Source organism: Capra hircus, chromosome 7 (genome assembly GCF_001704415.2).
Source record: "Capra hircus breed San Clemente chromosome 7, ASM170441v1, whole genome shotgun sequence".
Taxonomy (NCBI): Eukaryota; Metazoa; Chordata; class Mammalia; order Artiodactyla; family Bovidae; genus Capra; species Capra hircus.
This window is the reverse complement of record NC_030814.1, coordinates 22,235,310-22,263,217: the sequence shown is the minus strand read 5'-3', so window position 1 is coordinate 22,263,217 and position 27,908 is coordinate 22,235,310. Positions and strand designations below refer to the sequence as shown.

At 39.6% G+C, this 27,908-nt stretch overlaps 1 protein-coding gene across 10 annotated transcripts in view; it reads right to left on the bottom strand.

Annotated features, from left to right (window-relative positions):
* Window positions 1-27,908, bottom strand: part of MEF2C (myocyte enhancer factor 2C) — a 177,955-nt gene that overhangs the window by 23,001 nt on the left and 127,046 nt on the right. For 7 of the 10 annotated variants that reach the window (XM_018049972.1, XM_013965781.2, XM_013965777.2 and 4 more), the window contains 3 exon segments: window positions 21,789-21,932; window positions 11,533-11,719; window positions 9,399-9,446 (listed from right to left, as the gene is read on the bottom strand). In XM_018049972.1, coding sequence (XP_017905461.1) covers window positions 9,399-9,446; window positions 11,533-11,719; window positions 21,789-21,932 — 379 coding nt within the window. 10 annotated transcript variants of the gene reach the window in all.

The window sequence follows — 27,908 nt, the reverse complement described above, 5'->3', positions numbered from 1 at the left end:
AATCAGATTTCTGATTCTTATCCAGCTAAAGACTCCTGATTACAGATTCTTAAAAGTAAAAATCAAGTCTCCACTCTATCTGGGGGTTTCTTAGGGAAACAATATAATAATGCGTAATGTCAGACTGAGAAGAAACTCCTGTGAAACCTCAGTGTCTTTTGTGGTGTATTCTTAGAAAAATACCCCAAGAATACACCCAAGCCAAGACTATTCTTGGTTGTACCAGTTGGAGGGCAGCAGACATTCTAAAAAGAGACTAGTCTCTTTGGCTTGACTAGGTCACTCTGATGATGAACCAGACCTTCATGAATTTCCTATTGACCCTACTCATCCTTGATGTTTCTTGGTTCTGCTTAGAATCTTTTGAGAAATTAACAGTCCATCTGCCAACTAGAACTTTAAACATTCAGCACATACAGTAGCCTCTGGATTGTGAGGCAGAAGTAAAGAAATTTTACTGGGTACTAAGTTATTCTTCCAAAGACTGGAGTCTGTGTCATAAAGCAGCTTTGTGTTGGCAGACCACTCTCATTTCTTTCCTGAGAGTCATGTGGGTCAGGCATTCTCGTCCCGATTTTTGACAGATGAGGAAACTGAGGTTCCGGGAGTTTCTAAGGCTTGTCAGTAAGTGGGAGAGCTTTGATTTGAATCCAAAGCACAAGCTGCTTCCACTACATTATTACGAAAGCCAGATGTTTCAGATTTAGAATGCATCCATGAATCTTCCCTTCTCTCAGAATAAAGGCTCCATTTGCAAATAAGAAAAAAGTTGACAATCTGATGTTTCCAGGGCACAAAGACACACAAAATATCGTTCTGTTCTGAGGACTGTCTTACTGAAGGGATAGTTTTTCATTGCACCATAAAAATGAGATGGAACCTTGCTATCTTAAAAAAAAAAGTTCCACTTAACAATGAATGATAGATTTATGACTCACTTAATTGTTCACTTCTTGCGATTTGGGGGCTGTCTCTTTGCTAAAAAATGAGGGGGTGTCTTCATTATTGACACAATTGCTCATTCTTTCAGTCATTTTTCTAAACAAAAATATTGAGACAGTTCAAATTAGAGAGAACGTGACAGAAGAGAAAGAATAATTACTTGTGGTTTTAACATTTACACAACTGCTGCAAACACATCAGAAGATGATAATGTTCGAACGAAACGTGTTGCACTGCACTGCGCTCCCTTTCTGTCTGGGATTTATTAATATCTCCTCTCTACTCCCACCGTCTAGGGTAGGGGCCGTGGCAGGCATCTGTCTTGGTGAAGCCTAGTAGAGCACTACTCACACCCTGCACATTTTATAAATATTACTGGGACTAGATTAAACCGAGCTTTATTTTTTTTGCTTAGGAAGTCGAGAATATAGATAACTGTAATACTAACAAGAGCCAACATCTTTTAACAAGCACTTACTCTAGGCCAGAAAGTGTGCTCAATGCTGCCGTGTATCAATGATCTCATTTAATTTTCACCACAATCCTGCAACGTGGGGATTCACCGACTTTCCAAGGACAACATCTTCCCTAAAGTAACTTGAACATCACGTATTTTTCTTGGTTATTTTATTATTCTGAATATCTGCCTCTAAAGTATTTTTCCCAAATTACTGCATGAGCAAAACTTTTGCTCCAGGATTTTACAGTTTTCTCCGAGCTGCTTAATACCAAAGGTTTCCTTTACATGATTGTTATGTAAATTAATGTTATCATGTTTGAATAGGGAAATTGACCACAGATTTAGATTTACTATTATTACCATGGGCTGCCCAGGTGGCTCAGTGTTAAAGAATTCGCCTGCCAATTCATGAGACCCAGGAGACTTGGGTTCGATTGATCCCTGGGTCAGGAAGATGCCCCTGGAGGAGGAAATGGCAACCCACTCCAGTATTCTTGCCTGGAAAATCCCACAGACAGAGAAGCCTGGTGGGCTACAGTCCATGGGATCACAAAGAGTAGGATGTGACTGATAATATAATATTATTAGATCATCATAACCTAATATAGCAGGGATTTTTTTCCCCCTCTTACAGTACAAATACAACAACTCAGTTCTGTGTCATAACTAGAGATTGTAAGTGGAGTCTAAGGCCAAAAAATTGTGAAAGGAAGGCATAGTGTTTAATAAGACAGTTACCAAGTAGATATTATGTTCAGTTACTATAGCTGAAATGGAGCAATAATGAACGAGCTGAGTGAATCCTTAATGGACACATCTGTAGACGACAAATTGAACCTATTTATACAAGGTTTTGGTGCAATACAGTTTCCTTTGTGTGTTGCTCAGTTGCTTCAGTCAGGTACAACTCTTTGCAACTCTGTGGACGATAGCCCGCCAGGCTCCTCTGTCCATGGGATTCTCCAGGAAAGAATACTGGAGTGGGTAGCCATTCCCTTCTTCAGGGGATCCTCCCGATCCAGGGATTGAACCTGGGTCCCCTGCATCTCAGGCAGATTCTTTACCTCTGAGCCACAAGGGAAGCCCCTGACTTTCCTTTCACATAAACTAAAGGAATATATTTGATCTTTCAAATATGAGACTTTCATGACTGTACACTTAAAACTGAAATTCAAGTGAAACATACTATATAAGCCTAACTAAAATTTAAGACTGGCAAAGGTTTGTCTAAAAACAGCACATTATACTCTTGGCTGAAAGCCTTGAAGCCCCAAAAAGTCCCCAGTAGGTAAAACATTGATTTCCAAGAGGGGTTTTTTTAACCACATCCCTCCGTCAGGATCTGCTGTCTATTGATGCAGTTTCATATCACTAATGATTTTGAAAAGAGCTTCTGTATTATCTCCAAATAAAATGTTATGGTGATGCCAAAAGCGGGAAAGAGAGAAACCAACACTGTGCGAGGAAAAAAAAAAATGCTGAGAGAAAAAAGGTAAATGTTGACTAAAACTAATAATTTAGGGAGGAAATGTTAACTGCGTGAATCAATATTAAAAAGACCAAAATTTTATTATGAATCACACTCTTAGGTTAAGTCAGTGGGATATGAGTGAAGAGACCAATTTTCACATTGCTTTACTGAATATAATAGAAAGGGGATAAACAGGATCCAATTTGCGAGGTCAATCATTGACATACAAAAGGCTCTAAAATCTGCTGAAACACTCTCCGGGGAAGTTACAATTTGAAATTCTGTTTTTCCTTCTGGAAATCAAACTCCTTAAGAATTAATTCAAACCCCTACTTTCAAAGGGGCTGAAAGTAGATGGTGTCCTGACTTAGCCTATAACATCCACTTGTCTTCTCTTCCATCTGCCTCTCTCATTTCAACATGGTCTCTACAGAATGGTGTCAAGGTACCACTTTATCTACAATCTGCCGGATCTTGTATTTGGGAAGTGGACACTGGTTTTCTTGGCAGTGGCTGATTATCATGTGCTGTAGGTTATCCAACTAGAGGACAGTATTTTTTTTTCTTTTAATAAATCTAGATAACCTTGGTTTGGGTTAAAAATATCACTGTCGCTGAATTGCATAGACAGTAATAAAGCAATGCTGTTGGATGTTTATTTATGTTTTGGGTAAACTCCCAAGGTAAAACTGAAAATGCGCTCAGAATTTTTATTCAGAACAACTGACACTAACATAATACTGCAAAAGAATCCAACTTAGCTTTTATTCACAGGCTGCTTAACAAATTTTTAAAAAGTAATATAAAATTACATTTTTATACTAACAAAAAAGTTTTGTTTGAGAGTAACTAAACGGTAATCTCCTTTTCTTGAATATTGATTCTGAAGTCGTGTTTTGTTAGGCAAAAAAAAAAAGGTAAACTTGTCAAAGCCAGTTCTCTTAAACTGAATTTTTAACCACTTCTCATCGATATTTTAAATCATTGAGTAAGAACTGCAGAGTAGTCTACTTGGTAGATAAGAAAGTCAGCCAAGAAAATTTCGATAAGTATTTTCAAAAACAGATAGTTGTAAAGCAATGGTATTGGTATAGAATAATTAAACATTGTTATGAACTTTTCCTCTTCTCATTTAGTTCTATTTTATGATATGCTAAATTTTTCTTTTCCAATGCTAAATGAATTACAAAAATGTCATGTTGGTGAATTTTTATGATTATATGATCATAAGACATTACATGTATATGGACCCTAAAGACTTTTGTGTCTTATCCCTAATGTGAGTACTACATTCAGAAGCCCAAAGTATTGCCGAGTGGAGTCTTTTCAGAGTCTGGAAGCCAGGTCTCCTTCCTCAGCCACTGCTCAGTGGTTTTTCCACAGCAGCACACTGCCACTACCAAGTCTCCATGTATTTAGCTGATACAAATTAAGCATTCCAGAAGTGACAATGCTTGACAACCAAATGCATAAAATAGTAAACAATTAACAATCAAAATAAGGAAACAGCTGTTAGTTTCTTTTTATATAAAATTATCTCTAATTTACAATAAATGCCAATTAAAATTATTAACCAATATACATAAATATCCTTTGCCTTATTGTCAAATAGCTATGTAGACTGTACAATTCTCCTGACTTTTCAAAGAGATGCCTAAAGGATTTTCTTTCTGCTCCTCGACCACCCCCCCTTTTTTTAAAAAAATCTCAATCAGGAAACAGTACATCCTTGAGCATACTGGTACTTTCAACTCAATAAAAAAGCAATTAGGTCATGAAAACAAAGGGCATCAATAAGAAAATGAATAATCCAACACAAGGCACTGCTGTGCTAACGATTAAACCTAATGAATACAGAAACTCAACTGAACTTGATCTTACACTCATCTGTAAGCACTAAGAGTAGCATGTTAAAAGCTTTAATGTACAGAGATATGACAAAATGTAATTTTAAAAGCAATGACTTTCAATTTTGGCTCTTAAAAGTAAAGGATTAAATAGTGGATGAATAACTGTCAACTGAAACCTACAAATGTCACTATTACTAACGTATCATAATGACTTGGTGCATATTTCTCTTACATCAAGAGTACAACCCCATCCTGTTTCTTCTTTATCACCTCTCACCTTCACGTATGAAAGGACTTCAACTTAAGCAATAACATGTTCATTATTTCAAGAAGAAACCTGTGATGGTCAGAGGTACTCGCCTATGTTTTATTTTCTGATATATATCAGCCCTTCAGGTTTTCCATTAGGTAAGTTAAAGTTTGTTTAAAACTTTACTGGTTAATAGTGCTCAGCCATTTAATCAAATAATGAATTCATTATTCATTATCTACAGTATCAGAAGATTATTTCTGTGAATTACAGATCAAGGGTATATCTTTTTATATTTAAAATTACATTATTTCTTTGAAGTATTTTTTCTTTTTTCCACATAAACAGTATAAAAAATTTATGTCTAGAAGATCAAATTTTCCTTTATTCGGCTAACACGGATTTACTGAATATCTGCCATGTCCTCGCTCTTGTATCTTGAGCTGGGAATACTAACTGAAGAAGACAGTTTGCCCCCGGAGGGAAGTGTCCAGGAGACAGATGCATGACCAGATAATGCAATTACAATGCAAGGAGATAAACAATGTAGGCAAGAGAGGTGCCTAATTCCTTCTGGAAGAGTCAGGAAAGGATTTCCTGAATGGTTGGACTGAATTCTGCAGGATGACAGGCAGTGCTCAGGAGCATGAAGTAGGAGAATGCTAAGAAAGCACACACAAAGGCAAGAAGCTGTGACGCTGTTTAGAAAGTGGAAGCATAATGCAGTTAAGAACACGCACTCTGGAGACAGACTGCCCGGGGTTCTATCCTGGGCCATTACTTAATCTCTCTGTGCCTTAGGTCCCCTGACTATAGAAAGGGCATAATATGGATATCTACATGAAAGGGCTGCTATGTAAATAAAAGTTTTTTTGGTGTGTAAATCACATAGTAAGAGCAATTTAGATGTTTGCTATCATTAGAGCTTGAGTGCGGGGTTCTTGATGGCAGTGGCAGAAAGTAAGAAGGTTGAGGACCAGAGGGTAGGGATGGGCCAGAGATAAGAGCGTGCGAGCATGCTGTTGCTTCAGTAGTGCCTGACTCTGTGACCCTATGGACTGTAGCTACCAGGCCCCACTGTCCATGGGATTCTCCAGGCAAGAATACTGGAGTGGGTTGCCATACCCTCCTTCAGAGGATCTTCCCGACCCAGGGATCGAACCCCCCACCTTTTATGTCTCCTGCATTGCAGGCAGATTCTTTACCGCAGAGCCACCAGGAAAGCCCATAGAGATAACAGGCTCATGGTTAATTCTGAAAGAGCTGGGAAATCACTGCTGGAGTTTAAGCATCTGAATGATGACCTACAATGAGTTTAAGGCTTTGATAAAGACTAATGGGGAGTCTCGGAGAAGGCAATGGCAAGCCACTCCAGTACTCTTGCCCGGCAAATCCCATGGATGGAGGAGCCTGGTGGGCTGCAGTCCATGGGGTTGCAAGGAGTCGGACACGACTGAGCGACTTCACTTTCACGCGTTAGAGAAGGAAATGGCAACCCACTCCAGTGTTCTTGCCTGGAGAATCCCAGGGAGGGGGAAGGCTGGTGGGCTACCGTCTCTGGCGTCGCACAGAGTTGGACACGACTGAAGTGACTTAGCAGCAGCAGCAATGGGGAGTCTGTAGTGGGATGCAATGTGAGGTCGGGAAATGAATTAGGGATCTTTGTAAATAGTTCTGGAGTGTTGCTATGAATCTGAACCAGGGCAGTGAGATAGGAATGGAGAGAAAGGGGGTAGATTTAGGAAATACCTTGGAGACATTTGGTAAGTTGTTAAGACCTGATGACTCACTGGATGGTGGGATGAGGGACAGGTATAGTGCAGGGAGTGAGTGGATGCAAAAGATGCTATACTTTATGATTGAGCTGAGAGGGAAGGATGCTTACTTCTTTGGTCCCTTGGTTTTAAAGAAACACAATAAATATTGAATTTACTTCCTTTCCTCGTGAGACTATACTCTTTTTGCAAGTTGAGATGAGTAGATACTGAAGAAAATTGGACTGAAAAGGGTTTCCCAGGTGGAGGCTAGTGGTAAAGAACCCATCTGCCAATGCAGGAGACAAACAAGATGCGGGTTCAATCCCTGGAAGAAGACACAGCAACCCACTCCAGTATTCTTGCCTGGAGAATCCCCACGGACAGAGGAGCCTGACCGGCCACAGCCCATAAGGTCGCAGAGTTGGACACGACTGAAGCAACTGAGCACGCACAGACTGAAAAATAATTTAACTTAACTGGAGAGTCCTGCCACTTGACCTCAGAGTTTCTAACTTTATCTGAGACCTTGAATTTCAATGACAATATTCAAAATTTGGAAGGTATCTTTTGGCCGTTTTGCTTTAGTTTTCTTTTCTGAAAATGCAGAGACATTCTGACTGGCCTTGTTTCCTTCGGTGTTATGTGATTCTCTGACATCACCACCAATATATTCACTCTGACATTTGATACAGGCTGGTGTGAGCAAGAAGGGGCAGACGGCTGAGTCTGTGGGCAGGACATAGCAGCTAAGCTTAACACTCAGTGGCATCTGCAACAGGTGTTCTGTGGAACCAGAGTTAGAAAGGGCTTCTTCCTCTATTTTTAAAAAGTGGGGAAGTAACTCTTTCATAACTATACAGAAACTGACTGTTATATGCTCACTAAAAGATACAATCATCAATATACAGTATTTATCATCATCAAAGTGGACCGAGTGTTGTTTTTTTAACTTCCTTCCATTTTTGACGTAGAAGATTCCTGAGTTATGGCGGCAGTCCTGAAGTTGGGGAATGAATTTGCTAAGCCTACAAGATTTTTTTTTAGTTCAATGACGTGATAGCCTATATGTGGCTAACTTTTATGTTTACAAGATTGAGTGTCTTCCTTCTCCCCAGAGGGCCATTTAACTTAGTGGACTGTCAGGGAATTGACAATGACAGTATAATTGAACAACGCTTATTTTCAATATAGAATTCTAAAGCATTTTAGCTATTAGGCAGTAACAAGAGGCCACGTCATCAAAGATGAGTACCCGTTCCCCAACTCCACATGTTTTTTCTATTAACTTTCATCACTGTTATTGGCTGTTCTCATACAAGCAAGCAAACTGATGCATCAAGATGCTGAATAAAATATCATAATATCTACACTACTCTTATTTACCTTTTTATTGGACTTTGAGACAATCCAGTTTTCAGCCCCACCACCCCCTCTAGCCATAGTGTCTGGCAGAGATTTGAATCCTTTGGTCTATAATTTTCAGGCTACAAATCCTGATGTATTTTTTTTTGAGGGGGAAAAAAAGAGCCCTTTGTTTCAATATCCAGCAAAATAGTATATTCAGTCTAATCATTAATCTGACTCTACCTAATCCTGAAAAGCTAGATAAAACAGGAAGTCAGGACCATTGATTCTGTCTGTTAACCCACTAGTTCTTACACTTTTTATTCATTACTTACTGAATTAATGAAGAGCCAATACCAGAAACAAGAAACATGACTCCCAAATGGACATATTTATAAACATGTTTCTATATGCCAATTTTTAATCTTCTTTCTTATAATTAATAGCCTATTACAGTCAAACCTGGCAAAATATTTTAATTTGGCTGTCCACAGATAGTTCAATAAACTTGAATTTTTTTGATATTTCAAACATAACCTTGTGTTATCATGCCTGCCTCCTGCTATTTTAAATGTACAGTATGTTTTACTGCAGGAATTACCATGGTTACTTGTTATGCCAATAGTGAACTGCAGTTAGCATTTGAAAGTATTGTGCTGTCTTACCTCTGCATTGGAAATGACATCGACATCTCAGTAATCACTATAATATGAATTAACACAGGACCCTGGAGAAATGTGACTATGCGACCAATTGGCCACAATGCAAGAGGTTCTTAAACAGCTGAACTGTATTTAATGTGCTTTTCAGAGAGGTACACTGTGTTTATATTCTCTAAGAACTCATTTTAATCCCAAATGTGGCTTTATTTTATTAACAGTATTGTTGAATGGTTATAATCTCACTCCTTCCTTTTCTTTACATATTCTCCTTTAGAAGTATACAAGCGTTCAGTACTTTGTGTAGAAAGTGATTCGCATTTAACGTGAAATAATTTACAAAGGACGTGACTTGTCAGGTTTGCTAAAGGTACTCTGGCGGCCACCAGAGATGGTACCTAGGATTAAACTGATTTGATCAGAACCCCCAATTCTGCTTATGTTGACTAGCTGAAGCTTTATTATGGAAAGGTCTACTTAATAAACAGTCATCGCTGTTACTATCCAATCACTCCTGCTTCATCAAAATGCTTTAGAAATTCTTGGGGCCATTTTCCCATGCGTCTCCCTGATCTTTCAACTGTGGAAAAGACGCGCTTCTGTAGATCACAAAGTACAGGGCTGCTCAACAACGGCGCGCACTCCGGCACTGGGCCTCCACTCACCTGCACTGGTGCCTGCACCGGACGCGAGGTCTCCACCCATCAGACCACCTGTGGGCGAGAGAGGACCATCACAAGCAGCACAGCCAACGGCCCACGGGGCAGCGCGCTGCACCTCTAACTGCAGTACTCTCAGGGTTCTCCCAAGAGTCCTAAATTTCTCAAGTGTTACCTAGGTCAGATGGCTGACATTTGTTTTACTGAGACATGCTGTGCTCAAACACTAAAAATACATTCCATCACTGACATTTTGCAGCATCTTTTTTCCTAAGAAAGATTACCTTTAAAAAAAAATCTAGTCTTTGAATGGTCTCTAAATGTTTACTGTATTTTTACATTAGTTTTCCTAAGATTGCATTTTCTAGAAAGTGAAGAGTAAAGTTTATTATATACTCAAATAACCATATATCTGATGTTTAATTTTTGGTAAATATATTTTATACAATTAATTCTGTGCAATGCTAATTGCCTAGCACTTTGGTCGTTTCATGAATCTTCTAACAATGAATGACTTCCTTTACTACCTGAATCTTACTAATACAATAAAACAGGCTTTATTGGCCACAAATTTAGAGACATATGTTTATTCGCTGCTAGCTTAAGAAAGCAGGTTAAAATTCGGCAATCTGCATTTATGGGAGTTGGGATGTTTCAAAAAGACACTGAATATAATAATTAGTTTTACTTTTTAAGAAACAAAATTCAGCTAAAAGAACAGAATATCAGTGAGATTATTTTCTAATTGCTATTATTATTATTTGGTACTGGGTTTGGAATTAGAAGAAAATGTTCATTACATTTTAGGAAAGCGTTTATTATTTCCAACCAAATATTTTGGAAATAAACCATGAGATGTTTTTAAAATAAATGAGCATGAGTTCATCAAATAGGAAATTCAACAGCATTTGAGTATGATCTAAAAGGAATACATATAGTTATTGAAAATGCTTATGATAAATTTCAACATATTCAGAAGTAGGGATAACAGCATAAGTCCTTTATACATATCTCTCAGATTTAAGATTTATCAAGATTTTTTTAACATGGCTGATTGCATCCTCTACATGAAGTTTCTGTACTAAAAAGTAATATACATTTAATTCTAAGGCAGATATAAGTATTCTGAAGGAAAAATTCTTCTGTGGATAAATTACTTTTAATAAAAAGTATGTCTGAGACATATTAAAATTCCCTATTAAGTGCTTTTTAAGAAATAAAATATAAATGTATAATGATTGGCTATACACAATGTAGAAATTCAATTTTGGTGCTTATTTTAGAAATATGAAGGATTTATTCAGTTATATTCAACTCATATTTACTGAGTTCCTACCATGAACCTGACAAGCAAGAGGACATTCTTTCCTTCAAGGTCCTGTAAGTCCAGCGGGGAAATGGACACATACTCAATACAGTAAATCATACTGTGTATCGCTTGATCTGAATTCTAAGAATGGCTAAACTTTTCCTGAGCAAAGATTTCTTTTCTCTGAGACACTGTGAATTGTATAACCATAAGAATCTCCTGGAAGTATAGACACAAATTTATGGCAGTTGTGTATGTCCTTGTGATATGCTCTTATCTTCATTTCTGATTTAGTTTTGTTTAATTCAGTTCTTATAAATTATGCTATATCATCACATTTCTTCTCTGCCTTAAGTCCTCTGTGCTATAAGCTACTGGATTGATAAGTAAAAAATTGGCCAAAATAATAAATAACTAAAGGAGATAAACGCAATCAAGGGACACAGGGGAAAAAATCTCATGGAAAAGGTATCTGGCTAGAAGTAAGAGGGAAAATGGCATTTTAGGCAAGAGGAGAGGAGAAACAAAAGCATGGAGATAGGATTTTTGGCGTTCTCTTTGAGAAAGTATGCGGTTAAAATACAGCCACCTGAGGAGATGGGTGATAGGCTAAATATATAAACTGCAGATTATGTAAGATTTTGAAAGACAGGCTAACAGGGCTGGGTTTTTATCATGCGGAAGACCTAGATGGGGATGGGTATTAAGCGATGAAGGGACATAACAAATGGAAAGCTGGAACGCTCAATGTCTTGTAGGTAAAACAGCCTTCTTTGCCAAGGGTAGCTCCTTCCAATGATTTGCCACTGTCGCGTTATTACGAGAACGTACCTGTGTTACCTGCACTTGGAGGTCGATGTGTTACACCAGGAGACATACTATTCCTCTGCAGAGAAGGGTGGGCCAGTGGCAAAAGGTTGGGGTTTCCCAGTGAGCTGACGGGGTTGCTGTATACCAAACTGTTGTGGCTGGACACTGGGATGGAGACTGGCATCTCAAAGTTGGGAGGTGGAACAGCCTGTAGGAGCAAGAAAAACAAGCATGGGTAAGAGAAACGAAGAGAAACACAGCCCAGTACGGAGAGCCTTACTTTTCCAAGAAAAGTTTCAAATTCCAAACTGCTTGGTGTCTAGAAGATCATTAAGAAGAGCTCTCAAGGTGTTCAGATCATAAACTGATTTCTTTAATGTGCTTAGAACTGTTTCTCTGCAACTATTAGAAAACGTTTCACTTTTGTTTAAAACAAAGCCCCATTTCATTAGACTCCATTGTCTTTGAATTCCATTCTATTAAGTGGTAATTGTTCATTTCTGATATCTGAATCTGGTGCCAGAAATGACTGCAAGATCAAAGGTACATGACTGTGATGACTTTACAGAGAAAAGGGATTAAAATGCACACTGAGCCTTTGGTTTAATTGCTTATTGAAGCATATTTATGCAGAAGTTTAATGATATAAAATCATCTCCGGGCATGTGAATAGCATATATATTTTAATTATTATATTTAAAAGTCTGTCTTTTGAAAGTAACTCTAAAGATAATCGACATTTTAAGACACAGGGTTCAACAGAGCATGTATCACTCAATAATTCATATTTTAAAATGATAGTTCAGAATATACATCATACTTCACCTTTTGGGATATACTGACATTGACAAATGGCAAGACCTATATCTCCAACGAGAAAGTTGCAAACATTTAGCGACCTGTGTGGATGTCTAATTAGAGTAATTCAGGCCCCAATTATTGATTTTTTGGTATTACGTTGGCAATATAACCCACACATGCTTATTTTTCTGCTTGCATTTGCTAGATAATCATAGTTGAAATATACTCTCCTCCTCCTGTTTTTCTTCATTTTTAACATTATAAATGAAAATCCTGTTTGAATATATTTCCAGAGGACTCATGGTGTCAGAGTATGAAGCATTCTTAATATAAAATGGATATATATGTGTATGTGTATATGTGTGGATCTAGTATGTATTATTAGGGTTTACATAGAAGATTCCCTCAGGGAGTCTCTCATAACCCACTGTACAAATTTAAATGCATATGTGCCCGTGGCTCAAAGTTTTCTCTTTTTACTATTTTTTTTCTGTAATCCTAACATCACATTTTTTTTTCTTTTTATTTCTCATTGATCGGCTGGCCTGCATCACATGTGCTCTGCAGCAGTTCTCTGTTTATCCTGGTGATAATTACAACACTGTCCTCTTTCTCTGCTTCTGCTCTCTTATTCTTTACTTTTCCTATTTTTCTTTTCTTCCCTGATCTGGACATGGCAATACAGAAAAAAACGAATGTGTCATTAACTCTTTTCATTTACATGTCTTTGATCCTTCACTGATTTTGGGGAAATAAAAGTTTAAAAGTGTCATATTAACACAGATTTTATTAAGCTTTATCTGTAATGAACAGGGTAACAAAAATAATTTTGGATAAACACCATGATATGATTGAATATGAACGTTTGATAAGACATCAAAGAATGATTATGTTCCCCGACTCCCAAAGCCTTTAAACAACAAAAAAATATTAGTGTATGCTGTAAAATAAATGTCTATAGAGTTAATAAAATACTGCATTCCCTTATTAAAAGGCCATATAAGAATTACTCTAGCATACTTGAGAAAACAAAGTAACCTTCCAGGACTTCTCCATTTACCGCCGACCCCCTCTCCACTGCCCTGGGCCCAGGAGGCTGATGTCCCAGACTGCACCCAGCACATTCCCCTGGCCCTCTGGCTTCACCTGGGCCAATGAAGGCACCAGCAGAAGTACAGAGAGTCAGAGAAGAGAAGTCTGGATATGTTTCCCCTCTTGGGCCAGGGGATGGCAGAGGCTGCCTTCCCCTAGTGAACAGCACACCCCCTTTTTGGTCCTCTTTCCAGTGACATAGATCTTACTGTGCTCTGATAAATTCTCCCTCCTCTTGCTCGTTCAGACCTACGTATGGTAATAGCTTCCAGGTTGGAAGCCCTAACGTACTTCACTGTTTCTTGAATTTACCTGATCGCTCAGTTCGGTTCAGTCGCTCAAGTCGTGTCTGACTCCTTGCGACCCCATGGACTGCAGCATGCCTGATCTCTACTCGTCTGTAAATAGACCCTTTACTAAACCCTCTTCCATTACCCTTCTGAGTTTGCCATCTGTTTCCCACTAGATCCACAGTAGTAACTCTTGATCTAGAATTGTGGTACACTCTGCAGCTGGACTATCTCCTTGGGGGGCATTCTGGAAACTTGTGGGTGTCAATGATTGAGCTGGTATCTTCCTGGTTGGTAGATATACTGTGGTGATGGTTTAGTTGCTCAGTTGTGTCCCACTCTTGCGACCCCATGGACTGTAGCCCGCCAGGCTTCTCTGTCCATGGGATTTTCCAGGCAAGAATACTGGAGTGGGTTGCCATTTCCTTCTCCAGGGGATCTTCCTGACCCTGCAATGGAACCCAGGCCTCCTGCCCTGCAGGCAGATTCTTTACCGACTGAGTTACCAGGGAAACCCCGATATGGTATGCTGTATATCCTATTATATGTGGGGCAGTTGTACACAACAAAGAATTGTCTCTTATCCCATCCCACCTTCAAATGCTCCACTGGACATTCATGGGTATGAAAAACCTTTATAATAATCATCTGAGTCAGAACTAACTTTGTTCTGCAAACACAAGGTATTTTTAATACACTGAAACACAGATTTTTTTTTTTTTTATGCACTGAAATTCCCAGAAATGCAATTACTGTGTATGGCAAGGGAATGTTCCACTTTGTTTGGTAGGGAACTTTGGAAAATCATGTCACCAGTGACAGTTCTGCTCTTGTGACCTAGCTTGGAAATCTGGCACACTGCTTTCTCTCAACTCACTCCATTAAAAAAAGTTCTTCTCACCACTTCACTAAAAATGCTCTTGTCATTGTCATGAATAACCTTCAGATTGCTAAATCCAACGGTAACTTCTTAGTTCTCAACAGGGACGCAGTTGATCACTGCTTCTTGATAAACTTCCTCCGCTTCCACAACCCGGGACTTTCCCTCCTATTTCGATAGCTGCTCCTTCTCAGCTTTGGTTTCTGGTTCATCCTCTCCTCCCTGCTCTGCGAATGTAAGAGTACGTGCTCAGTCATGTATAAGTCTCCGTGACCTGATGGACCATAGTCTCCCAGGCTCTTCTGTCCATGGGATTTTCCAGGCAAGAATACTGGAGTGGGTTACCATGCCCTCCTCCAGGGGGTCTTTCTGACCCAGGGATAGAACCCTATTGCTAGCATCACCTGGGAAACTCGGATGAAAGAGTACCATGGTCCTTTTTCTAGTTCTAGCTTGGGTTTCTCTCCTGATTCCAAACTTGCATATTCAGCTACCCTCTCAATATTTCTATTTAAGTGTCTGATAAGCATCTCAAAACTAGCCCCAGTCTAGCTCTTCCCATCTTCAGCTGATGGCAGCTCAATGCTTTCCTTTGCACAGAATAAAGTTCTGGAGTCACCCCTGAATCTTCTCTTTCTCCCATACCCCACTTTCAGTCTACCTGGAAACACTATTGGCTTAACTTCCACATATAACCTCCAACCACCTCTCACCTTCCAGTGGCTGATTCTAGCACCACCATCTCTTGCCTTGATCACTGCAGTCACCTGCTCATAGCTACCTGCTTCTATCCTTGCCCTCCCTTTTATTTTCAACCCTGCAATCAGACAGATCCTTTAGAAGCATAAATCAAGTGATGGCCCTTCTCTGTTCCAAACCTTGTGTGAACTCTCATCCTAGTTGGAGCAAAGCCCAACATCTCCCAATATTCCACAGGGTCCTAATTTCAGTTTTCTCCCGGCTCCATTACTGATTTCCTGCCATCCTCTTCTCACCTCCCTCATTCTTGTCTTATTTCTCTGGTTAACTCCATCACTTTCTTCAAATTTCTGCTCAAATCTGGTCTTTTCCATCAAGAACAGACTTGTGGTTGCCAAGGGGGAGAGAGGAAAGGGGAGGGAAGAATTGGGAGTCTGGGATTAGCTGATGCAAAAAAATCATATATATGATGGATAAACAACAAGGTTCACTCTATAGCATGGGCAACTACATTCAACATCCTGTGATAAACCATAATGGAAAAGAATATGAAAAAGAATAGATATATAACTGAGTCACTCTCCTGTGCAGCAGAAGTTAGCACAACATTGTAAATTAACTACCCTTGAATAAAATAAAATTTAAAAAAAGCTAGTCTTCTCAAGGAAGCCCACCCTGACCACCCTACTTAATCCTGTTCCCACCCATCTCCTGATGCTTTCTCTTCTTTTATAAGATCAGTTAAGACAATGGCCACTTAATGTCCCCTTTCATCAGATGCTAAAGCTCTTTTGCTACAAGGTAATACATAGCCTAGTCCACTTTTTGTTGTATTAATTGAATATTTTCATTCAAAGAATTTTTAGGAAGATACTATATGAATGTAAAAGTAAGGTTACAACAACTTACTGTGTATTATTTATTGAGCAGGCACTATACCATAAATTATATACACAACATGATTGAAGCTTCCAACATCCCTTCGCTACAGATATAAACCTTCTTTTTCAAATTGGTGAGATTAAGTAAGTGATCCAAGGTCATGTAACAAGTGACTGAGCCTGTTGGTTTTGCTACTAAATGACTGTGCAACACAGTATACATTTTTGGATAGAAATAAAATATTTTGGTCAGAAATCATACTGTGAAGTGAGTATGGGCTGCATGTGAGAAGCTTATTATTTATGAACCAGGAACATAACAGACTAAACGGGTTCTTATGGGACAAGGCTAAACACCATCTTAGGGTGTGTGCTTATGCCTACTGATGCCAGGGTGGGATGAGGGCTTGGGAAAAAATACACCTTAAAGAGTCCTCTTGTTCAAATTTACTCAGATTTCATATTTTAAAGCTCTCTTTTGCTTAAAAATGTTTTACTCGGTATTCACTATTACTACTTATAAATGTTTAACTGGATACCTACGGACCCCACTATAAGACTACTTCTCCCCTGAATATTCTGCAGAATATTGACTGTGTCTCAGTAGAGAACAAAGCCAATACCTTCCCCCACCCCATGATTATTTGCATATCCAAAATAGAGTGGATGGTTAATCATCAATTAATGAATTCTGAACCACTCTACTAACCGATTTGGTAAAAGTCTCTCTACTCCTTTCTGCCTCTGACCATCATCCCCAGATCATTCAGTTTCCAGGATTCTGGGCTATAAACAATTTGATAAGAGTTATTATAAAACTCTCTTGTGATTGGCTAGACAGAAGTCAGATATAATTCTGATATTATTAGCATGCATGAATGCTAAGTTGATTCAGTTGTGTCCAACTCTTTGTGACTCCATGGACTGTAGCCCGCCAAGCTCCTCTGTCCATGGGATTCTCCAGGCAAGAATACTGGAGTAGGTTGCCATGCCTTCCTCCAGGGCATCATTCCAAACCTAGGGATCGAACCCGCATCTCTTATGATTCCTGCATTGGCAGGTGGGTTCTTTATCACTAGTGTCATCTTTCAGGAAGTCAAGCATACTTCAAAAATTCACAATTCATAAAACATGGTAACATCCATTGCAGTTCAGCTTTTGCTTTGTTTCCTTATCTGCATCCCGGAACTGGCTAAATAATTTTGAAATCACATTATAAGCTTAAATTTGAACACCATGAGAAGCTGTCTCAGAGAACCAGAAAGAACATCAGCCTTTATATCAGAAATCTTAGTTCCAGGTAGTGTAATAAACTGCAACTTAAGCACGCCAGTCATTTAATCTCTGTTGACCCTATGTGGGACCTGAAGCAGCTGCATCCAGAAAAGAGACCCATCAACTCTAGATGCTTTAGGAAATGGTTATAACAATGTACCCATGTTTACAAGAAATTGGCATTTTTTCTTTTCCTTTTCAACTTTTCAAAATTAAGAAAATTGAAAGCATCTCGGTACTTCGCTGGGGGTCTGGTGGCTAGGACTCCACACTCCCAGTGCAGGGGGCCCAGGTCTGATCCCTGATCAGTGAAGCAGAGCCCACCCGCCATAACTAAATATCCTGTGTGCCGCTAGGATGAGCCGGCACAGCCTAAACAAACAAAAAGCATCTAAATTTTAAAAATTTTTGTCAAACAATGAGAGTCAAGAAGTCATTAAAGACTCCAAACTTGCAAAGATTTCAGGGGCAGGCTCCAAATTTTAGAATCCCCCAAGAAAGGAAAGAAGAGAGAATTCTGGGTGATTAAATAAGATGATATTAAGTAGGACTGGCTGTATAATTTGCAGGGCTCTGGGCAAAATGAAAATGTGGGGCCCTTTAAAAAATTGCTAAGAATTTCAAGATGGGGACAGCGCAGCACTTAAGCAGGCGTGGACCAGGGGAGCAGGGCCCCGTGCAACTGTACAGGTCACACACCCACGCTGCGGGCCCTGGCTTTAGGGATACAGGCATGAGAGCTAAAACGTTTTTAGTTTATATCCCTGAACAAATGGATCATGGTTACTAAAGTGAGTCACTGCGGTCAGAAAGGTATCTGAACTCTTATCCAAAACCCATGATTTCCCAAACTTACCGCAAGGAAAAGTCCAATAAAATATTTTTAATAAAATATTTTTAGTTAATAGGCCCTTTTTCATTTAATGGGAATGACTGAACAGAATTCTTTTTTGGGGCCACAGCTGACACTCTCACTTATGAACAATCAGGACCAGCCTGCTGAGAACTAGCAGAGAAAGGAATCACACAATGCTGATGACTAGTAACTACACTTGGTGGGTGTGTATGCTGTTGCTTCAGTCGTCTCTGACTCTTGGTGAACCCCTGGACTATACCCCATGGACTGCAGACCGCCAGGATCCTCTGTCCATGGGATTCTCCAGGCAAGAATACTGGCGTGGGTTGCCATGCCCTCCTCCAGGGGATCTTCCTGACCCAGGGATCGAACCCCAGTCTCCTGCATTGAAGGCAGATTCTTTACCCACTGAACCACCAGGGAAGCCCAGTGACCTCGCTTGCTGGTATCCATACCCCTTCCAGGCTGCCCCACGACTGTGGCCAGTGCTCGCCACCCCCTCTGCCTGCAGCTCCTTACAATGTCTATACCCATGGGCATTCCCATGGTCCTCTCTCAAGCACCTGCTTCCCCACCTCGAAGCTACGGAAGCTGAATTCAGTATAAAAACAGAGGTCATCAGGTGGCCAACCTCTCAACTTCCCTCTCCCGGCTGCTACTCTGACTACATCTGTGAATCCTTCTGGCTCCCAGCCCATCCCCCCTCCTTGAGAAGCTTCACCATTTTATCCTCATTTTATCTACACGTCCAATCTTTTTCTTCTTTAAGTGTTCCTCCTCGGCATATAAATCACCTCAAGTACTTTTTCTACCCCCTCCTCGATCCTAGTTACAGTCTTCTTTCTCACTCTTCACAGTTCATTATTTGAAGAAAACACATCCACACTCTCCCATTTCCACTTCCTCCCTTCCTGGTCCCTCTCAACCAGTCTTGCTCTTGCCCTCTCCTCCCTTCAGCCCATTTCCTAATTCCTGGTTCCTCAAATGGAGCTGTTTTTTTTTCTCGCTGTGAAGCCCAGCATGAACCGTGGCAAACCCCACACGAGGAAATGCTGGTCGACAGGATTCCAAATCAGCCATGAATGATTTCATGTCATTGAGGAATATGGGCAAAAACGAGATGGTACCAACAGGTGACTGAGATATTAAATTCTCGATTTGAGAAGGGAAAACTCTTCAACCTGGGTCTCTGGAATAGAAAAACACCCTTGTAATGTTTTTAGAGAGGCAGAGACACTCTCTCCATACAAAGGGCAGAGTGTCCTTGCCCTGCTGTAAATGTTTTAGCAGCTGTGGAAACTTTCAACAAAATTTACTTCCAGCAACTAAACGCGATGTGCGAAAACTGGGCTTTTCATCGTGGAGACTGAAGCACTTACTAAAGAAGCGGGGCCTTGGAGGCACAGCCCGGAGCTGTATGGCTCCTTCTCACAGCTCTGCCTGGGAGCTCTAATGTGGTTTTCCATCCCCTGCCGCACGCCACTGCACCTCTTAAGAAATCATGTATCCTGATTTTGAACTCTTTGCACGACAGGATGAAATATGGTGAGGGAACCCAGGTATGCATTACACCTCTTTCCCCCTAGAGCACAGTGGAAATGATCCAATGTGCAAACATGGGCATCCTCCCAGATCTCTGGGGGTTAAAGCTCCACACACACACGGAGAGTGACTGCCAGTTCTACACACATGCCCCTTTCCTCACGGTGCTGGGCATTCCTCCTGAGACACCTAACGTGCTTCACCTTAAAATCTTAACATTCACAAATGCGCCCAGCAGCTCTCAACTAGGGTATTATATAGTGAGAGAAACTCAGGCCATAGGAACTAAAACTTGGCCCAAAGGAGCTCCTTCTTTCCTTCTGCTGGGCAATAAAATCCTAGGAGATTTCACTTAAGAATTCTGGCTGCAGCAAGTATGCATTGCTGCCTCTGATAGGAAACGTTTCATTTGACCAAACACCCACTGTGGAAATGCTGTATGTGGTACTCGGTCTTATGAAACCTTTAAGAGTTTACAGCAGTTAGCCTTCCTTCATGATAGAGAGAATTAATAATTCTGATTCAACAAAAGATTTCCTGTGGACATTATTTCATTTAACAAAAGCAGCAGATATCTCTTTATGAGGACATGAAGTTTAACAAGCATACATTTTATAAAGAAGTTTTAAGGGTTCAGTATAATCCAACACGGTCTGATCATGCACCTACTATGTGTAAAGCATTCATTTATCTTGTGAGTGTCATTGTGGGTTTGGCCTGGAGCTTTTGTCCTCAGATATCTGCACTTGTAATTGCTGAGGCGTGTTTTCACTACAGTCTCTCTCAATCCTCAGGTTTCAGATGTTTCCCTAACTTAGAGAAAGTGTACTTTTTTGAGAAAGGAATTAACTACCTACTGAGGAGCCTGTATACAGTGAAGGTTCAGACACGAACATTCATTATTCAGAAAGTATGTGAACCTCAAGTTGTAACACTTTATGTCACAAAATGAACATCATGTGATTGATGACAGAATAAAAGGTATGTACTCTCCCCCTCGATAATATGTGGGCAAACAAAATAATACATGCAGAGTTATTTCTCTTAAATATCTGGCAAGGCATATGATTGATTGTTAGGAATTTTTTGACTTGGTTAAGACAAAATTTAGCCAAATGTTAAAGCATGGAAAATGTTGATGTAGGCAAAGCGAATATTCTGATAAAGCTGTAACATCACCCCAGCACACAAACATGTTGAAATCTTACCATTAGGCTGTCATGCACTCTGCTTCCCTGCAGCGAGCATTAGCTTTAACCCTTCAGTGCTGCTGCTGAGTTTCATGTTTAGGGAGAGGGTGGAAGCTTCACTCAGGAACAAGCGTTTACTTGGGTGATGAGCTGATGAGCGGCAGTTTACGCGAGAGAATGGCCGTCTCACCCGTGTATCTCATCTCAGTTAAAATATATCTATTTTATAGTCAATCCTCGTTCAGAAGGAGACTCTCATATTCGCGAAGGCCTGGTGATTTGTGTGGACTGTGTGTTTAAGAGATTGTGTAAATTCTGGGTGGGTCACGAAGATCTTTCTCTTCCTCCAGTGAACTTGCTACCTCCGAATGAACTTCTGAATGGCACATCGTTTCGATGATATAACTTCAGCAACCCTGAGGGTTTGCTTTCCAAGTGAACGGCCCTTGGAATGAGATGGCTATTTTCTGGGTTTGCCTTTGCAGCGTTGCTGAGAGAAAGCCCTCACTGAAAGGGTTAAGGGATGTTACTGCAGCAGTTATCAGCAGACCAGCCATCTACCTTTGGTACTTACAGGAATTTTATGGCTCTTGATCATATTATCAAATTCTTCATTAATTTTTTTGTATTTTTCTTCAGTGCGTGGGGTGAGTGCATAAGAGGAGTCGGGGTCGGGGCTTTCACAGCCTTTGTTCTCTTTCTTGTTCAAGGCCTGCCAGGTTCAGAGAAATATCAAGAGTAAAAAAAATGAAGGGTGTTTTGAGTACTTACACACAATCTTTGCCTGCTGATCATTAGATCAATATCTTCGTTAATTTTCCTGTACTTGTCCTCAGACTCAGGGCTGTGACCTACTGAATCGTCTGCATCAGGATCTGGGCTGTCACAGCCATTAAGGCCCTTCTTTCTCAACGTCTGAAATACATAATTTGGAAAGTTCAAACCTAGACAAAGGCTGTAAAAGACATTCAGGGGTGTCATAGACGTTCAAGCTTGCCAGTATTTTAGGTTATTACATGGGCTATATTACATGAGGGTAAAGAAACTGTAGAGAGAAAAGTGAGTCATTTCAACAGCGCACTCATTACTACTCAAGGAAAAAAAGTAAAAGGGAAATATTCCTTCTGAAACCAAATTCAACGAACAAAAGATGGGATGAGGGTCAAAGTTCCATGATTTGGAATGCATACGTGCTTCCAATATCTAGTGAGAGACAATCACAGAAGAACACAAGGGGGCAAATTGCAACACTATTTTCCCACAGAAAAATTAGAAGTTAGGGCATTACACAATGATTTCTGAAAATGTGATCTTGACAAAAGCAGAAATGGTGGAAAGAGATCCCCGGTTGGAGTTGAACATAATGATTGGCACTAAAAGCGTCCTGCACTCCACCTTTGGATACGCACTTGACAGCGAAAGGCGGTAAGAGAATTCAGCTAACATTCTCCCGAAGAACCCATTAAGAATGTTTAGACACTGTGATCAAAAGGAGAATCCCTTCATTTACTCTGGTTAGAGTTCTGTATGTGAAAATTTGTACTAAAATGGATAATACTGAGAAGTTGTCTGCCTGAACAGAGGCTGAAAGAAAAGTCGACACAGCTGAGCAGAGAGCTTCATTAGGAAGGAAGAAGTGTGTGTTAGTCGCTCAGTCGTGTCCAACTCTTTGTGACCCCATGGACCGTAGCCCGCCAGGCTTCGCTCTCCGTGGGATTTTCCAGGCAAGAATACTGGAGTGGGTGGCAGAGGATCTTCCTGACCCAGGGATCAAACTCAGGTCTCCTGCATTGTAGGCAGATTTTTTACCATCTGAGCCACCGGGGAAGCCCTAGGGTTTCATTATCATGAGCTAAGTAAGGAAGTCAAAGAACACTGCGGAGAGGCAACCAAGCCAAGAACTACCAAACTAGCACAAGCTCCTCCTGCTGCAGCTCAGGAGGACCACCCTGCGACTGCCTCCTGACACATGAAAGTGAAAACTCAGTGCCTCGTCTCCAACCTCCTGAATGTACGTCTGCTCTAGTTTCAGCTGTCACAGAAGGATAAATACTCATATAACGCTATAACAGGAAAAGTATGAGGCAGGAGTCCTGAGTTTTCACTTTTCTTTTTAAAAAATTGATGGTTGTCAACTTAATTGGACACAATCCGAATTTACAGAGAGAGTTACGTTTTTAGAGATTATAAAACTTCTGATTAATCAATCACACAGCTTGCCATGTACACTATTAACAGACTAGCAACTTTTCTGAATTTTTCCAGTACTACCAAATCGTTTCTAAAGAGCTGTGTACCTAAGTGCCTCTCATTCATGGAAAGTTCAGCAGAGCTCATCTTTATTAAAGATCAAATTCACATACAAATAAAGCAAGAGCTGCGACATCAAGCTAAGGAATTCAAAACTGAGATAACACTCCATTTTTAATTCATGCAATTGGGGAAAATAAATAAAACAACATGAGTTAAAAAGGGGGTATAAGTCTTAAAAACTTAAACTCCTTGGCTCTTATTGATGTGTAATACAAATGTAGTGCTTTAAAAATTAGTTTGAGGCACTAAAGATATTCACTTAAAATCAAACTGAGAGCTACCATTTTGAATACATCTATGATACACTGCGGCTCTGTAAATATTTATTAATGTTACAGTGATATAATATAACAAATAAACATATGGTTACAGCTTATTATGTGGTAAAATGTCTGAATATTAAAACGAATATTTTGACACACGATGATAAAATGTACATTTACAATCTTGAGGAATTTATAATTGGTGGGGCCACCTGTCCCCCTATCATGGATCTATAGCTATCATTTTTTACCCAGAATAAGTACTTCCAGAGGGTTCCTACAATAATACCATCGAGGATGTCACAATATATTAGAATAATAACCTTATTTGCTAACTTAACTTCCTATATTTTAAACTCTTTCATTGGCATTATCTCAATTGCAAAAACATTCTTCCCTGTGATGACTATTTGTTTTATGATGTGGTTCCACTTTGATCTTTACATGCCCTTGAGCTTTTAAGAATAATTTCTGAGTGTCTTGCATCACACTCCATGGATTTTTCATAAAAATCCTCTTATGCAGAAAAAATATGTAAGATCAAGTACATATTATCTGATTTTTAAAAAAAATTATCTACTGATATATCTCTAAGGCATGTTAGGAATATTCTTATATAAACCCCTAAAATCTCATCTTTTATAACATTAATCTGTAGTCTTATCTAGATGGTAGAATTTTCCATGTGCACCCAAATCTTTTACCCAACAAATCTTCTTGTGAGAACTATAGTTGTTTTGATGTGCAGATTTTTGACAACAGAACGCAAGGGTTAGGAGAGGCCTATCAACTGTCATTACAATCCATCTGGCACGTACATGTGTGCTAAATATTCTTACAAAGCTTTCCGGGGTAGATATTCTATTTGGTTTATGAAAATTCAAACATCAATTACACTTTATTGAAAGATCTCCACAAACATTAACTCATTATCTCTCACAAATCTTCCGTGAAGATTTTAAGGAAACCTGATGCCAGGTCTCAGGCCAGCAGAGCCCGGCATTATGACCCCCCAACGCCTCCTGCCAGGGCACCAAGGGGCCACCATGCCTCGCTGAGGCTTTCCCACACTTGTGAAGTGTAAAGTGAGAGATGTAGAATAGATCTCTCCCACTCACACAGAGCTACAGCAGTGGACTGGACACTGAAAATACTAGGTAGAATTTTTAAAAATTAGGCTGTGGGAAATATTAAAGTATAAAAATATGGCTAAAATATTGATACTTCTTAGATGTCAAATTTTAGACCAAGTGGGAATGCTTGTTGTTCAACAAAACACTTCTCAGTTTATAGATTAAAAAATGAATTAGATCAATAGCTCCTTTATGCCTGAAGAATTAAAGAAACAAGTGGCATGAAGTCACATAGGAAATGGAAGTGATGGGAGTAAGACACAAACAGCGGCTCCTTTGCTCCCTGTAAATGTTTCTTGTATCTGACTATCTCGTCCTACAATGAATATCACCACTATTAAAGTAACAAAATATCTCTACCATTTACTTTTTATTTTTAAAATTTTATATTTTATTTGTAATGGCATGTTAGTTTCAGGTGTACAGTAAAGTGATTTAGTTATACATATACAAATATCTATTCATTTTCAGGTTTGTCTCTACCATTTAAAAGCACTTATAGTCTTACTTCAAGTTAAATTGTGTTATTTAAAAAAAAGTGCATTTTGAGATATACAAACACAAAACCCAAGAGCATATTAATATTGAGTTCCAAATTCCCATAACCACATAACCAGAACGTTGAAAAAATTGTTCAAAAATATTATTCTCGGCTGAGAGCTTGTAAAACACATTTCTGCCAAGAACAAATGATTACAGTGGAATTATAAAGCTCTGAAAATGGAAGGAATGGCACGAACTTTACCATAGTTTGAATGCGAAACCTTAAGAGTAGTCCTATCCTTATTATATCAAAAATCGACAGCTGCTTAACGATCACAAAAGAACTGCTATTAGATTCAGCCAAATCTGTTATTATCATAGTAATAAACAGTTGCTATTAACTAAAGGGATTACTAAACGGATAAATAAGCATTATTCCTTATCGTCTTTTTCTAGGAAGATCAAAATTTCTGTTGCTGGCCTTTGAAAGCATCTCTGATCTTTTATAAATGCGACTGGTCAGGTAAGGCAGGTGCTTATATCATTATTCTTTCACAGGGGCTAGAAGTCCTGTATGTATTAGTATATACTGTTAGTGTCTCTTGGCTATGTTTTGAAAAGATTTATTCCGTATGTCAAGAGAAGGCAAGATATCTACTGAAACCACCAGCATCTCTGGCTACACATCTGAAGAAACTTCCCTCAGAGAACTCTGTAAATCTGGAGTCAGCCTTCCATGTGAGGGTGACACTGTGGGGTAGATCAAGTGACTGCACAGGCTTCTGGGATGTTTTCACCAGGCAGCGACTGTCATGCAGTGAGCTGAGAAAAGCCTTTTCTTAAGAGAAGTAATCAGATTGACAGAAGGCGATACACTCCAAACAATGGGCAAATAGGTAATGCAAAACCACGTGGACGCTCCCCTCCCAGATAGGTGGACATATGGACCCTGCATCCTTACACTTGTTCGCTGGGAAAACTTGAAATACATAAAGCTGACAGGGATAGCTGACAGGTGCTTCAACAATTCTAATGAAAGAGATGTAGGGACCAGATTCTATGTCATTACTGAAAGGAATATAAATGAAAAAGAATGCCACATGGAGCTCTCATGTCTTATCTTAGGCATTATATTATTAACTAGAAATATTCCTTTGTACACAGTGGTTAAAACTGGCTCCCCTTTCTTAATTATTTCTTGTTAGTAGAAAAGAAATAACTAAACTATTGGCCTTTTTTTGATTATATGCAAACAGTATATTTTATGGTGATGCTATTTAAGTAAAATTCAGCTTCTGTCAGAGACCCACCATCACAGATTAAAAGCTTCCCATCATTCAATTTCTTTCCATGTCTGCAGTCTTAGTCCTCAAGAATGCGTATTTCCATCATCTTTCTTTTTCTGTGCCTCCCCATTTCAGAGCAGAAATTTCACATCTCCTTGTTAAAAACCCCAAACCTCCCAAATTATTAATTGTTGCTGAAATTCAAACAATCATCCTTGCTTGCACAGCTAACTTTACCCTTCAAAGGGTTGATGTGTCAAGAACACACAGAGGAACGGTTACCATTAGTTCAGTGAATGTCTTGTTCACACAATAGTCAAGGAAAAAAAACACATCAACTTCGGAAAAATAGCTTCCGTTTCTCTGATAGTAAATCATTTTTGTGCTTGTCTGTCACAGTTTTATGAAGACAAGCGTCTGCTCTTCACAAGCTGAAAAATCTTTAGAAAGCAGTGAGTCCACACAGGCATAGGAGGTGCCGTTGAAACGGAGACTGCCCACCAATGAAGTTCCTGAGTGTGGTTCACGAATAACCCTTCCACCCTGGTGCTGATGCTTATGACCCTGCTACTTCCAGGCCCTTCAGCATCCGTGGAGTGGATGCTGCCCTAAGGACTGTGCTCTGTGACTCACGTCATTTAAAAAACATTCAGTGATTAATTCCTGAGAACCTTCCATATGCCAGATACTATTTTGTGCACTTTTTTTTTTTTTTTTTTTAAGAGAAGTAGGCAATACAAATTCAAACCAAAAAGCTCTGACTCAACCTATAATACTCTGTTTTTTGGTGATTTCTAGTACAAATCACTTGGAGAAGGCAATGGCACCCCACTGCAGTACTCTTGCCTGGAAAATCCCATGGACGGAGGAGCCTGGTAGGCTGTAGTCCATGGGGTGGCTAAGAGTCGGACACGACTGAGCGACTTCACTTTCGCTTTTCACTTTCATGTATTGGAGAAGGAAATGGCAACCCACTCCAGTGTTCTTGCCTGGGGAATCCCAGGAACGGGGGAGCCTAGTGGGCTGCCGTCTATGGGGTCGCACAGAGTTGGACACGACTGAAGCGACTTAGCAGCAGCAGCAGCAGCACAAATCACTTAGGCTGGGGGAAAATCAAGTGCCGAGAAATTCCTCCACAGGTTTTAATAATCAAAACTGTAAGCATTGTCTCTACTCTCGCTCCTTGTTCCATAGTTCTTCTTTGTTCTTAATATAGAAATGAAAAGGCACATTAAAATACTGTGAATTCAGTACAATCGGTAGGTAGACTTTAATTAGACAAGCAAATCATAGCTAGTATAGAGTAGGAAAAAATTAAATTTTACCCCAAATTATCCATTTGTGGTAAAAATTTTCATGAAAAATCAAAAATATAAACCTTAATAACAGGACATTTCTCTAGGTTATTAATGC